General features: G+C 42.8%; 1 protein-coding gene across 1 annotated transcript; it reads right to left on the bottom strand.

Annotated features, from left to right (window-relative positions):
• Positions 1-1,637: 1,637 nt before the first annotated feature.
• Positions 1,638-13,641, bottom strand: dkk2 (dickkopf WNT signaling pathway inhibitor 2; the record flags this gene model as incomplete). Its single annotated transcript, XM_079999189.1, has 4 exons — positions 1,638-3,477; positions 4,405-4,536; positions 5,898-6,048; positions 13,498-13,641. The coding sequence occupies 4 exons, from the start codon at positions 13,639-13,641 to the stop codon at positions 3,227-3,229; spliced, it is 678 nt and encodes a 225-aa protein (XP_079855315.1). The 3' UTR covers positions 1,638-3,226.
• Between the last annotated feature and the right edge of the window lie 1,951 nt (positions 13,642-15,592).

Genomic DNA, 15,592 nt, shown 5'->3' with positions numbered 1-15,592 from the left:
TTCTGCTGACACGTTTTGGAAAGCGTGCAGCCAGTGACAGTCCTTGTCTCATTAGTCGGCTCTTGGTGAAGGACCGGGAGCCTGTGGGTGGCCCCCAGAAAGAGAGCCGCTCACAATCTAAAAGTTCTTTCCATCAAGACTCGGGGTCAGCCTTCCAATACCATTTCCAGTGTCAGTAAAGATAGAAAGAATCAAATGCAGCCAATATTTCAGGGAGCAGAAACTTGGAGGGGGAGGAGGGGAGGCGGGGGTCGATGGTTTCAAATTAAAAGCACATGTCGTATATATTTAATTGTCTGGATACAAGTTGGACATAAAATAGCAGCTTGTTAAATGCCGGGTAAGTTTGGTATTGAATAATAATTGTTGGGTTTTTCCTTTACACTGTCAAGGAACGTCCGAAAATGATTCACGGCGTCCCCGTACGGCGCGGACGGAAGGTGTAACAAAATACCCATGAAAAAGTGAGGCTTGAGAAACTTTTTTTGAAGGAAATAAAAAAATATCTATCGACCGAATCAGAGAAATGTGCCGTGCTGTCCCGGGGGAAACGGCACACCTCCCAGACATTGATGAGGGAGAAATCAACCGACATGTGGCAAACACATTTGTATTAAAGCGCCCTTTAAGGGTCACCGGAGGAATCTTCGGAATAGTCGCTGGGAGTGATGACAGAGGCGAAAAATGAACATTTTGTGTTTCATTAGTTTCTTCACACAAACTTCGGGCTAGAACTAGGTCAAACGAATGGAGAAAAAAAATCAAGCGTCAGAAAGCAACTTAAGTCATAACACCATCGAGCGCCTGCTATTCATGTATTCATATATTATTAACGTGCGCTAGAGAGGGAGTTATAAAAGCTTCAAGGTGAAAGGATCGCTAACAAGGGCCCTTCTTACTTTTACGATGGAGTTCACGTGGAAATCTGCTTCATTCTGGGCTTCATAATCAAAATGAGAGATTTGCTCGTTAAAATGTGTCTAAATTATTCATATATATTGATATTTTACTGAGAAGCTGCACTGAGCTGCACTGAGATTGTTTATTGTCTTCAATTTCACCCAATGGTCAACACTTTTATACATTATAACTACTGTATAATTCACTATTGTAAAAAGACACAACATTTATATCTTATGTGTTGTTCCACAATTATTCCATTTGATCAATGCAACTGTTTTACTCTGTTCTCATCTACAGCCTTACATCCTCTCATACAACATCCTTAAAGTGGTAATCCCTGAGATTATTTTCTTGAAAAAAAATCCCATAATTGCTACTTAATTAAACTGGCACTTTTTGAGAAACAGCCATCCAATGTATTTGCAATGTACTGTATTTTGTGTATGCGCTCCTTTATATGCTGTTTCCGTTGTTGGTGGCGGGGTCTGCCACCAAGAATGCATTGTGCGTGAAGTGGAAAGTAGCCGCAGTGAATTTGGTAAAGCATTGTAGCTGGTTGTGGTCAATAAACCGTCCATATGGACGAATGTTCACAGAACTCTGGGAATTGTACAGGCAATCTCACGGATTACCGCTTTAAAATAAACCCCCAGATGAAGTGAAGCCACCGCTGTTTCAGTGTTCTACTCGGACGTCAAACACCACACAGCACAAGCCGCAAGTACAAAATACATTCTTTTATTTAGTCATCATTGTTAATACAAAAAAAAAAAAAAAATAGATATAAGCGGAAGTTATTCACACAAACGTCACTTTAGTGGGATAAAATTCTTGAAACCATTTACAGACCATTTACACGCTTTTTTGTATCAGCCGATGAGCTCGCCTGGCCAAAATGAAGACGCCCTTCGCCGCTTTCATTTCATTATTCCATTCGAAGCTACCGTTGCTATCCCCCCCTCTCTAACCCCCACACTGCTGAGTTCGCCTACATATTTTAAACCTATCCAACTTAAATCCTCACACCGCATCCCATCCTTTTAATCTTCTCACCTAGCAATTTTTACTCACATATAAAAAAAAAATCATATCTTATTTTTTATCATATGTACATGATATACATTGATCCTTAAATACATTTTGATTGTTTCCAATCTATTTACAATATAAGAGTTTAACAGGAGTTTTTTTTTTTTTATGGTTACGAGAAAAGGTTTACTAGGTGCTCTTAAAACAGACAAATGAACGCTACACCATTTCAAAAAGCAGAATCCTATCGAAAATAAGCTGGAATCCATACCATCAGCGCATAGCCGATTTAGGATGGTCCGGGTGGTCGGGAGGAGCATTTTGTTGTGGGCGTTGTCCATTTTCCACTAGTACTGGTCCAAGAACATACAGAGACATATTTGCATTTTCACCTGTTCCAGTAAATGGGTGAGGAATGGGAATTATGTCCGGAATATAAGATTCATGCACGCAGCTGTATCACCATCCATCCAAAAGGTTCATTTGTTCGTTAAAACAGTGCTGGCTTATCCTCCAGTCCTCATGTTGTTCCTTGTTGAATCATTTCTCACACAAACACATAAAGCCAGGTCTTTAGGCAACGCACACACACACACACACACACACACACACACACACACACACACACACACACACACACACACACACAAACACACACACACACACACACACACACACAGTTCGTTTTCCAGAACGACATGGTCAATATACATCTGTGTGTCGTTCTGTGTTATTTGCCTTAATGTACAGCTATACTTTACTTTGAGTTCATCAGGAGGTTATACAATTATACAGATGAAATACAGAGAGTAGTGTGTGCTTTTTGAATATTCTAGAGCAAATGGGTTGAGGAATTTTAATTAAAACGAGCAATGGTTAAGAATTAATCGTTGACTTTAATGGACAAATATTCTTGTTTTGGGAGAATGTCTATAGGGAAATTGTGGTTCTACACGTGCGTCTTACTGAGGATTAAGATGACGACCACACGTTGCACGGGCTGAACTAAACTCAACTTGTTGCTTCCGGAATGTTCTCAAAATGGTTTTAAGATGTTGGAAGGGGGACTTCTGCCAAGACTACGAATGCACAATGACCTCCGGGATCTCAGGCGGCTCTGGAGGCGGATGCTCGTGCCGGCGGAGGTGAGGTTGGGGCGGGGAAGTGGACGTAGCAAAGCCTTCCCCGTTCCCCTCGTCGCGCGTCGACCGGCAAGAATGGCCTAGAAAGGACGGTTCCGTTGTCAATAGTCTCTGCGGCGGTTCTCGATCTTCAGCAAAGCCCCTTCACAGCATCAGATCTTTTGGCACATGTGGAGCCTGGACTTGGACGAGGAGGTGGCGTCTTTCCACACCTTGCAGACGAGGCCCTTGGCGCAGTCGCAGCGCTGGAAGATCTCCAGGCCGTGCGAGCCTTTCTTCCTCTGCTTGGTGCACACCTCCCCCTGCCGCAGCACCGGCTTGCAGATCTTGGTCCAGAAGTGGCGAGCGCAGCAGAAGCCGTCGGAGCAGTCGGACGAGCGCAGGCACGCGTCGCCCTCGTGGCCTGAGAGAGAGAGGGGAGCAGGATGGCGGGGGGGGGGGGGGGGGGATGTTCGGGGGAAAAAAAAAAAGCAATGAAAGGATGATCGAACGCAAAGCGCGTCTTATCGCACAAATGTTTCAAAAGAGAAGAGGTAAGACGGAGGCGCGAAAAGGGTTCTTTGCACGCCTACGTAGAAGTCGAAATCTTCCGAATAAAGGAGAGATTCCCCTCGCACCGTCTACTCGCTGCGCCGCTTCTCTGAGATTCGTTTTCCGACGGCGTGAGGTAATTACAGTTAGGCAACATTCCTAAAAAGCGACTGCAGCGCAAATAAAGGCCTTATATTTCATCCGCGCTCGGGCTTCCAATTTCGCAACGATTTCGTTCTCCTGACCTTAAGACGGCATTTTACAGCCGAGTCATTTAAGTGTCTCATTAAAGGTATTGCTTTATGGATGGGCCTTAACATTTACGCGAGTCAGGTGAAATTAGTGCCAAGCGGGGGGGCCCCCGGCAGTTACTAGCGCAGATCACGCCAAACCAACATTCTGTGGCTTTCCCTCGTATATCAGACGACGTGGGCTGTCAGTGAGGGTGTTTATACGGCTGTTTAATGTAGGTGCAGAAACAGCGGGAGCATTGTGGTTTTTCTAAAACAGTCCCCGCGCTGTTTCGCGGGCTTACAGAGACACAGATATACGAGCAGAGGGGTAATTATCGTAGTAGTTTGCGGACTGGCGTCCCCCGGCTGCCCTGTGGGATACGCAGACGGCGCACATGAACCGAATGCGAATATTCCGTTTTCCGGACCACATTGGGTGCGAGCGATAACAAAAGGGGGGTTTCAAAAAAGACGGTGTTGAGTATCACTCGTATATGTTGTTTCTTTTTGGTTTGTTTTCTCGCAGATAAGGTCAGGAAAGATCAGAGAAGAAATGACACCTTCACCTTTGAGAGAATGCTTGGCTTTTGCTTTCCCGCCTTTCTTCCAGCCGTGCTCCTTGGTGGAGAGCTTGTTGTGGTCGTCCAGAGAGGAGATGTGAGGGGAGAGCACGCTCTCCGAGACGGGGACGCAGATATCTGAGGCAGGAGCAAACAGAGACGGCAGAGGTTACAGCACGGACCTCGTACATGTTCGACCGTCAGGACGATCCGAATCTTGGTTTTCAGAGATCTGTGTCTATTTATTATCCCCCCCGAAAAGTGTGTGTGAGCGTTTATTTCTTAAATAATAACTACGTTCCTCCTTGCGTTATCTCTTCTGTCCTCTCTTTCGGCTGCTGTAAGTCCCTCATTTTGCGCACGCTGGGTTTAAAGAATGCAAAAGTTATTAAGTTTGTCCACAATTCAACTCAACTTTGCTGACTAGCAACTTAAAAAGACTCAAAGTAAGAAGTAAAATGGAAGCGAGGGTACTGACTTGAAAATTATTTTAATGATGGCACAGACCCCCCATACTTTAGCATTAAACCATAGATAATTATGGACATTGGAGTCAACTCAGGTTGGTTCAGTGCCAGAGAGTCCTGTGTTGCTGTTTCTTTTTTTAGATAAAGTTTTCACGATAGCTATGGACTAGATGTAAATCAGGAAACTAAAAGACTCCATGAGAAGCAAAGAGTGATGAATCAAGCTCTAAAGTGAATCAGCAATAATTCCAATTCATTATGTATTATATATACCGGGATTTAATATTACAATTTATGACAAATTATGTTGACTTTTTCGCCACTCGACCGTGGAATGGAATTACATTATTCCTTCAAAGAGAATGCACACATCATGATCAAGTCATACTTATAAAGATCCTCTTGAGTCAGTCTAAGTCAGTCTTTGGTTTTGTTTCAAGCCAACACGGTATATAAACTTGAGAAACAGCAATGTAACCAAGCCACTTCAAGCATGATGAACACAACTCGCATACGATGCAAATATCAATCTAGGAGGCAGTGCGGTGATTAACAAATAGTCAGAAATCTAATTGTAATACTTCCGATGCTGACCTTACAGCAGACACTGTAAGTTACTATTAGTAAAGGTTCACACACTATTCCTGTTTAGGAACTGAGAACGTAAATCCTGCTGCATCCCACATGAAACGACTCAGGCAGGGGAACCACAGAGTTCATTTGCGGTTCCTCTACAGTTTGTCAGTGAGGGAGAACACATCACATGAACTCTCCCCGGGGTCCGATTTAAGTTGATCTACCTCACAATTTGAGGACAAGCTACTGTATTACTCATTCTAAATAATATTGCTGGAACTGCCAGACAAGCACACCACAGACTGAAGTAAAACTGCCGTTATTTGGTTCAAAAGTCGAAGGTTTTCAGCGAAAATGAGGTCGCTTGAAATGTGATCCAGTTTTAGGTCAGAAAGTCAATTTCGTTTTGAGACTGTAAGTGACCTGGGATAAAGTGAGGGTCCCACAATTACGTACAGTTGACGCATCTGTTTCCGGGGCAGCACATGGCGTCTCTATGGCAACGCTTTTTCCTCCTGCGACACGTGAGGCATCGGGAGGAATCCTTCTGCGGACTGTGACAGTAGCTTCCCACGCTGCACTCCTTGTCGCTGCTGCATGGATACACCTGCAGGGGAAGAAAAATTAATAAAACTTTCTATGTTATACAGGTCAAACCCAAGCATTTTTTGGAAAATTTTCGGTTACAGCTACAATTGCTAAAGTGAAATCCAATTACAGTTGGTTTTGGTGTGGTTTGGTGTAATTGGGACTCTTAAATCAGGGCATTCGAAGCATCCCCAAAGCAGGAAATCAGAGAATCAATGTTTTTAATAGTTCAAATTGTCTACAGGAAACCTTGGCGCCGCTCCATCGTCAGCATTAAGACCGTAAGCTTGTGGGATCGTAGGCTTTGAGACGGATGTAAGTGATATGCAATCTGATTGTTGTTATTTGAAATTTGAGGCAAAATATGTGTGATATTTTTCTCAGTGCGCTGCTCAAAAACACTGAAGCTGGACGGACCCTGAGAGATACAGGGGGTTCGAACCCTGGTCCTGTGATAAAAAGGAAGGGTGCCCTGTGGCCATGTTGTTTTGAATTAGCCATCAGTTAAAAATGAACAATCGATAACCAGATTAATAGGATGGTCTGTGTTTCTTCTGAGGCTGAATACAAGCAGTGGAAAACAAAGTTCACCATGGGCGATAAAAAACACGTTTTATAAATGGACCCAACACCGGAAAAAAAAAATCCGGAAAAATAAAGCCAGGCTTCATTCTTCCAGATTTTTTTCCATAATTCTTTCAGGATATGTTGGTAGAACAACTGCCATCATTTCATTTTTAATGAAGTTCCAATGAAAAACCTTACATGAATTAAGTCTCACAGTCACATGATATTGAATATAAGAATATGAAAAAGAAACTGGAGAAAAAGAACTGCAAAAAGCTCCAAAAAGAACTGGAGCGTGAGATCCCCTTAAGGAAGACTGGAAATCGATTTATTTGTCTCAAAATATCACTGCAGTTCTTCTCTATAATATTGTCATTGCCACGGGAGACAGTCAGAAGTGAATTCAAATACAAAATAGCACCCAAAATATGCATATCATTGAAAGCACAGGGAACCCTAGAAGCCTACACACTATGTGAATCACCTGCTCAACTGCATCTAGTTTGTTCTGCACAGATCTAAACTGAAGTGACCTTCAACTGACGGAAAGGACAGAATAATGAACAATGGATTATAGAATATGAACGCAATCATTACAGCCACAACAGATAGCAAAATCCATTCGGGATCTTGAAATCAATCGGGAGGGACTGCATCACCCGAAATCAAAGTTTAATACGGCCAACATGTTAAAATACATTCTACAAAGGAAAACATCAATATCTGGCCGACATTAAAAAAGTTGTTATTCAATATGCTCAAGCTTAAAGAGAGTGGACCAGTTTGGATCCGCCGGACGGAGCGTAAGCCATACTGACTGTGCTCCATTGGAAACACATGGAGCGACTGACCAAAAAGAGTGGAAATAAATAAAATGTGCCAGTGATAGCGATCCATCATTATGAATGATGATCATAGGGCGCATGGCTTATCGATTGATTACAGTAAACCAACTTATTGTAAGAATATCTTGATTACAATTATTCCCAGAAAATCTCCTCTAATCACAGGGAATGATTTTGCCAATATAATCCCATTCTCAGAGTAAAGTATTGTTTCCCAATCCCCACATAGTATAAATAGCACGTTCACGTTCTGATTATCCTGCATGCCAATGCTGAAAAGCACCGTGATTACATTCGCTGTGACAGTTGCCCATTTCAATTCTTTTTGACTCTGATATGGGCTCTTCAGAAGGGAAAGTAAGCTGGACTCAGTTTGGAAAAGTGCAGCCTAGCGAGAGGTTTTTCACATCAGGGAGAACTCTGATGTGAAAAATGGTCTGTTATCTAAATATATGAAGACAAATGGGACTGGCTGCGTGCAGTCGTATTTCTCTCTACCTGCTGTGATTCCTATTGGGGCTTTCTGTTCTGCAGCCTTGGATTGATTACAGCCAACGCTGCATATGGAGAATAGGGCTGGAATGGTGTGGCAGGGGGTAGGATTTTGGGGGTGGGGTGTTGGGTGGGGGGTAGGATTTTGGGGGCGGGGTGGGGTGGGGGGCTCACCTCTCACCATTTTTGCTTCAACCCACAAGGCAAACGCTTTGAAAACCAAAGATACAAGGCAACCGGCTGATAATCTCCCCCTTATCTCGCCTTGTTTTGAAATGCCTCATTCACAACTTCCAAAGGGGACGGGGGAGGGGGGGGGGGGGGTCTCTTTCGTTTTTTGGAAGCGTCTCATTCATCTCAGTGAGTCTTCCAGTCCACTTTGAGCGGCTTCTGGGGTTTTTGGGTTGTTTTTTTTTTTTTCTTCGCTCGCTCCCTTATTTTCCCTCCCAGACGCTCTTCCCGACATGAAAGGCCTCCGGCTGCGCATCCTGCAGCGGAAGCGGCTTCTGAGCCGCGCGCTCTCCGTGCAGCCCCTGTCGGTATGCCGGCGCGGCGATAAAGGCCGAGACAGACGGGGAGGGGGGGCATGAGGGAAGCCTCCGGCGCTGTCTCGTGCTGTCCTCGTGCTGGCGGAGTGCCGCCGCTTTGATGAGGAAACCTCAGATGCAATGTGCGGGAGCGACAATCTACCGGGATTTAACTGCAGGATGCAATCGGCTTTGAACCCGTCCCACCGCTGCATATCCCCCCCTTACTGACTTATCTCATACGATGATAGAACCGCAGCTTGTCCCGATAGTACGTGTAGGTTTCCCGGACTAAATGAAACGTTGACATACACATGTGTAGTCTTTTTGAGTTTTTCACAAGAAATTTTCGGAACAAATTAATTCACATGGTACTGTACAGAATTCTGGGAACAATCTGCTAATTTAGCCGCTAACCCACGGATATAAACTACAATATATATATGTGCAAACAGAAGCACAAGTCCATACAAACACACACAAACAATTTATATACACATGCATGAGTGCACAGCATTCACTGAAGAGGATTCGTACAAAAAATGCATCATCATTCCACCCGCAGAGTTCTGGAGGTTATTGCATTGATCAAACTCCACCCCCTGGGATTATGCGGGTTACTCAAAACTGTGAATGGTGTTAACGAGTGGCCGCAGCTCGTACCGAGACAAATAAACTATGTCACTGGATAAACAAACCCCGCGGACCCTCTGAAAGCACGGGCAGCCTGCCAGTATCAGATAACATAGGGATGGACAACACATACGGACGAGCAGATATGTAAGAACATGACCCAACTTCTTTCATCACTGAAAACACATGTGGTTTTGAGTTTACCCATTGAGGTCTGGACTCCAAAGTCTCTTAAATCAAGAACTCTCTCGAGTTAGGTTTGCGTACTAAACTTGTCATGTTCCTCAGCCACACTAAGGGTTTTCCTTAGGCCATGCAAGGAGCATAGCATGTTGGGAATTGATTCTGCGAGAGAGTACGGCTCCACCGTCTCGGAGCTTTGGGCTCCTCCAGGAGGAGCTTTGGGAGACCCAGACGCCCCTTCCCTCCACAGTCTGGGTCTCTTCGGTCATTAACAGCACCGTCGAAAAGTCAACGGGGGTAAGCCGGATTCTCCTCAGAAGGCCTTTGAGGGCCCCTCATGGCCCCGACGTGGTTCCCTCGCAATGCCCTGGGGACCCACTGAGCCGAGGTGCCACTCGGCGAGAGACCCCCAGCTTGAGACGGGGCCACATCCTACTCAGCGCTAACAAGCAGTCACACCTCTTCCTGCCGCGGCCCTCCCTCCGGGCTCGTTAGGATCAGCGAACAGTCGCTTAAGGTTGAAGGGGACGGAGGAGGAAAGTGCGTCGCCTCCGCTTTTAATAAGCGCTGCCTTCACAGATTGCTTGTTAAAGTCATATCTGTGTTGAATCAAATGAAGCACTCGGTAAAGTACCGTCTCACCAGCTGCTGATGTTTAGCAGATATGAACGCCGCCACGCTGCTGCTGCTGCTGCTTCCCTTGTGGTTTGGGAGGTTACAGCGGTGAGTGGTGCCTGCCCATACAATCCATTCCTCGGAGTAGAACTCCAACGAGCCGGTGCCCACCCACAAACACCGGCTGACAGGGTCTCACAGTCCCACTTTGTTACCACGCTTTGGTTCAAGTTTAGTCGTCGTGATGTGGACGGGAAAGCACTCAATAGTTTGATGAGCTGGATCACAAAAGCCAAAACCTGACCCTGGTTTGTGTCTGATAGATGAAATTTGTCATCTCCGTTCAACCCATCCATACGGTTCTTTTTTTAGGAGCAGTGAGATCAACTTATGAGATCATGAAAGAATATTGGGCGGTCATATGTTTCCTTTTATCAATGACTTTGGGCATCGTTTAAATTCAAGCAGGCACAAAAATGCTGTGCATTCTTGTATCCAACGGGAGTGGCTGCTTTTCAGTGGCTGTCTGGCCCCTGCCCCTCTAATTTGCTAAGTTTAAAAAAAAAGCTAGTTGGGGCAATTTTATGGGAGCTCGTAGGGGAACCATCCAAATATTCTTTAATGTCGGAGACCTTAGGGCCTCCCAAACAGCTGGCTGATATGTGTGTGTTTTTCTTCTGTTTTGCTGAGCAATGAGGCTAAAAAGTATGGAAAGGAAAGGAAGGAAATTTATAAGAAGGGGAATAAATGTTTATGATAATGAAGACGCTAATTGTGTTCAAACTGTAATAAAATTCAACATCATGGAAACTAGACCAACCGGACCAAATCTAAATGGGGGAGGGGGTCCTCACAACGAAGCCACTGGACATTTGCATGGAGGTGCGTAGACATTTACAACCGTACATTCGTAAGTCTGAGTTATACATATTTTACCCATATTTATGGGAGTATTTTACTACTAAACATCTAAGGTCGTAACATTAGCACGCTCAACGTCCACCCAATATTATTCTGGAGCCAACTCTGTGCCACACTTTGCGAATTAAAGTCTCGTGCAAAGACCAGACTTGATATTTTTGATTCATTGTCATACTGTAAACAACCACTAAATTATGAAATATGGGTCAGATGACTTTGCCTGCCAGGTTTCAGGCCACATTTCTGACCACTATGGCGTTGTGGCTGCTATTTTACAGTGATGGAAACCCTCCTGGCAGCCCACGTCCAGACACACGCCAGTGCCCCCGCGCTGTAGGAGCTATTAGCCATCTTCATTTGGACACGCCGCTAAATGCACCGTGACATTTTGCTCGTATAACAGTAGGGTGGTCTTTGCACACACATATTGTCTCCCCCCAGGCCACTTTTCCCAAAACTACTCCAGATTATTGCGATGGCGGGGTTGTAAGCAGACGTTTATACTGAGCAGCGCCTGGCAGTGCTTCTTCGGGGCTGGACCTCTTCCAAGCCCCAAACAGGAGAAAAAAAAATAAAAAATAAAAAATAGGGTTTCCATAATCCATCCTGTCTGAGGAGGCTATCAGAGATCTGCTCTGTGCACTGCACACCTCCCAGATATCCAACAGTATTCTGCTACAAGCTGACAGCACTGTGGATATACACTATAAAGTACATAATAAATATGCTGTATACAATATATATATGCTGTATGCTGTGTGTGTGTGTATATATATATATATATATATATATATACACACACACTGAATATGCTGTGTGTATATATACTGTATATGCCACTGAAAGAAAATAATAAAAAACGGTTTTAGGTTTCTTTGATTTGATCCAGACAGAAGAAAAGCAAGAAAGAAAGAAAGATGTCGTAGTGCCATCTACTGCTCAAAGGCTCAAGCTATGGGGCTTAATGCAGGTTAATAAGTCAGAGGTTCAAATACATTTCAGGCAAATTATGTGTAGTCATGATTTTGAAGCCAATGGGTGCGTTTGACAGATATTTTGCTTGTATCTATATTTATTTCTCTCATTTCCATGCGTGTTCAGGGGGAGAATGAAAGAAAAGGGTCAATTTGAAAATCTATTTAAGGCGTGGGGAATGTCGTATTCTCTTAAATAAGCGAGATGTCTTCTTCACCTCATAAATACTCGCAATGAATTAATTTACTTGGCAGCGGAATGAAAACAACCAAGTTCCACGGTTGGTGAAATAAAAAAGCGCTCAATTTTCGCATTAACATTTTTTTCACGCCGCCTTCGCTGCCAAACTCATTCCACAGCACGGTGTTGAAACAGCAGGGATTGATCACTTTCTGAGTGGGTATTAAGTGGCTGGTAAGACTATATCCCTCAGAGAGACTCTCATAATCCCAGCGAGCGTCTGGACCACTTTTATGACACCAGGAACCAGACAGAAAATTACCCCAAGTGTTAACTTTTTCTCACTTTTCTCTCTGCTGGCATTAATGGTTTTACTGGACGACTATGGTGCACACAACTGTGGCGTCAAGGTCTGAGAGGCAATTAGGATTTATGAGAGGTCTGATCCTTTCAATTTCCAATAACCATTCGCACATGAGAAGGTTTTTTTCTTGTATACTGGACTTGGTCACCTCGAAAATCACTAATGTACACATGGAAAGTGCCTCCAAGCAAATACATACAAATAACATTTTACAGTGAGATCATAATCTTTAATTATGTTACTTTTATTATTTTTGGTGATATTATTATTATAGGCGCATAGTCAAGCATTCAATTACAGGTTACAACGTTCTATGTTATTATCTACATAAAGAATTAACAAAACTTACATTAAAAACATATTAACAATAAACAAAATCATAGGAATAATAGCGGTATAAAACATTTGGATCAACATTATCTATTATTATCTATTATTCTCGCATTTTAATTTCTGCCTTCTGATTGGTTGATTAGATCGCGTGTCAAAAGTTATTTCTCCTAAACTACTCTTCTCCTAAATTCCTGATAAGAATAAAGATAAATGTGTGAAATTTGGAAACTAAATTCTGAATGACAAATTTTAAAAAGTTGAAAAAAGAAAGGGGGTAGATGATAGATTAAAATATTAATTAAAATGGTAAAAGTAAAATAAAAAGGGAGTGAGGATGATAAATGAAAAATATGACTTGAACTTTAAAAAAAAAAAGAAAAAGAAAAAGGGGGGTCGGATGTAGATTGAAATATTACTTACAAATGTTTTTTTAAACTAAATATAAATAAATAAATAGATAAAGCGATAAATAAACAAACAAACAAAGACAGACAGACAGACAGACAGACAGACAGACAGACAGATAGATAGATAGATAGATAGATAGACAGACAGACAGATAGATAGATAGATAGATAGATAGATAGATAGATAGATAGATAGATAGATAGATAGATAGATAGATAGATAGATAGATAGATAGATAGATAGATAGATAGATAGATAGATAGATAGATAGATAGATAGATAGACAGATAGATAGATAGATAGATAGATAGATAGATAGATAGATAGATAGATAGATAGATAGATAGATAGATAGATAGATAGATAGATAGATAGATAGATAGATAGATAGATAAAATAAAAACGAATTGATTGATTGAATTTACCTGCGTGAGCACGTTGTATTTCTTCGTGATGGCACCGTGGCTTGTCTCAGAGTGGTTCGTGGGTGGAGTGGGTTCCTCCTCCTGCGGACCAGACTTGATGGAGTTCGCCTTGGAGCGGGTCTCCGCTTTCTGCGGTGTCCCCATCCTCGCCGAGGCCACCACAAGCACCAGAACGCACACGCTACTCCGGGGAAGCAGGAGCATCCTTATAAATAATAGTAAGTAAGGAAATGAAAAGGCCAAAAAGAAGCACCCCAACGAGCACCCTTGTGCCAAATTACGCGTAAAACGTTTCACTGGATGGTGCGCGCACTTGGAGCGTCCGTGCGTAAAGTTGCCATCCAAGTTATCTGCGCGTCAGATTTACAAATGAATCATTTGCCATCCACACAATATCACTTTTCTGCTGAGAAAAAAACCCAAAACAAAAACAAAACAGATGTCAGATTGAGGATCTGTGGGTTCAAAGTGAAGAGTGGTTTCCAGTCTCAGTCGGTCTCTGGAGGTGGAGCAGGAGTGGAGGTGTTGCTGCGGCTGCAGCTTCAACTTGGCACTTCATGATCTGACTGGGATACTTTCTTTTTATAGGATTCTGATGGCTCCGCTTCCTCCGCCCCCATCCAGCGCTGACAAAAAAATAAATAAAAATGAAACTGAACTCAGCGCATTGAAGGCACCAGGAGTCCCGTTGGGAAGGAAAGGGGCATAAAACAGTACATGTATTAAGTGAGCGATTGGTCCATTTTTATAACAAGGTGCTCTTTTATGCAGGGAATTAAGACAAATAGTCACTGACTTATGTCCAATTACAGGCCTAATTTATTTTCCCTTTTCACTGGATAAGTGATCTAAAACAGTGATTCCTAAACTCGAATTGCAAGTATTTTTTTCTCTGGGACCCCAATCTGATAAGATTTATATTCTTAGATATGATTCAGTCCTAAATTCCATGGCGGTCTATACTACAGTTAGGGAGATAAGAGTGAAACTATAACCAAATCTGTCATTATGTAACTATTAATCATGTTGCTGGGACCTCTTGAAGGACCCCTGGGGGTCCCCTGATCCCATGTTGAGAACCGCTGACTAACAATATGAATGCTTATAGAGAGCTAAAATTGTGAAAATATGAAAGATCAATTTGAATCCATCTGGAGTGAATATAAGTTATCATGTGTTGGAACTTGGCTTGTGCGCACGATAGGACATAAAGCACGCTTTAAGGGTGTTAATCAACTTTCTGTCAGGGTAGACAAGTAGCATGCGGTTTTGAGGAGACATTCCGACACGACTATGTTTTTATTCTGATTTCATGACATCCCTTATGATACAAGCCATGTCCAAATTGATCAAGTTAGTAATACCAGTGCCTCACTTGTTAAATGTTATACTCTTCTCATCTGGATTAGTTATTCATATTGTTTGGACATGATAGAGGCGCACAAATCTATTTCAGTACTATCTCATAAGTGTGGTCATAAAGGTGCAAGAACATAAACACTACTGAAATGTATTCAATGAATATGTCCTTTTATGCTCATTTTTGATAGTAAACCCCCCCAAAAATCCCATCATTTGACTTCAGAATATGTGTCGCACATTTTATACCATAATGTTGGACATATTCAGACTGATTTCTCCCCCACAATGTCTCAGTTTGTCATATACCAGACAATGACTTTCGAGGTTGTCTGACTTTTATCTTGACTTAACATGGAAAACATGAATCACTAACACGGATGTAATACATATTTAAACCCAGGACAAAAGCTTTCTTATCAACCTTAAAGCAAACGGCCAATTGCCGAAACCCACTTTCCCACAATACCTCTGTGTCTCTGCTGCATGTGGTGTTTTTCATATTCTCACCGACCGGAGATCATCTATTCAGCAACAGAAACTTTGCAAGGCAAGGATGAAATCAATATACCTGTAAGGGCTTTTGACCTCAAAAGCAATCCATCACAGTCTCCAATTCAAAGTGTCAAGTTCTTTTGTCGGAGACAATGGACAACTAACTAAACTGGGGAGTGGGAGGAAGTATTGGACTTGTTTGATGTAATTGTAGAGGCTGCGAGGTGATGCTATTTTAGCC

The sequence above is a fragment of the Zeus faber genome (genome assembly GCF_960531495.2).
Source record: "Zeus faber genome assembly, chromosome: 4".
Taxonomy (NCBI): Eukaryota; Metazoa; Chordata; class Actinopteri; order Zeiformes; family Zeidae; genus Zeus; species Zeus faber.
The sequence above is the reverse complement of the archived record's forward strand: the minus strand, read 5'-3'. Positions and strand labels throughout refer to the sequence as shown.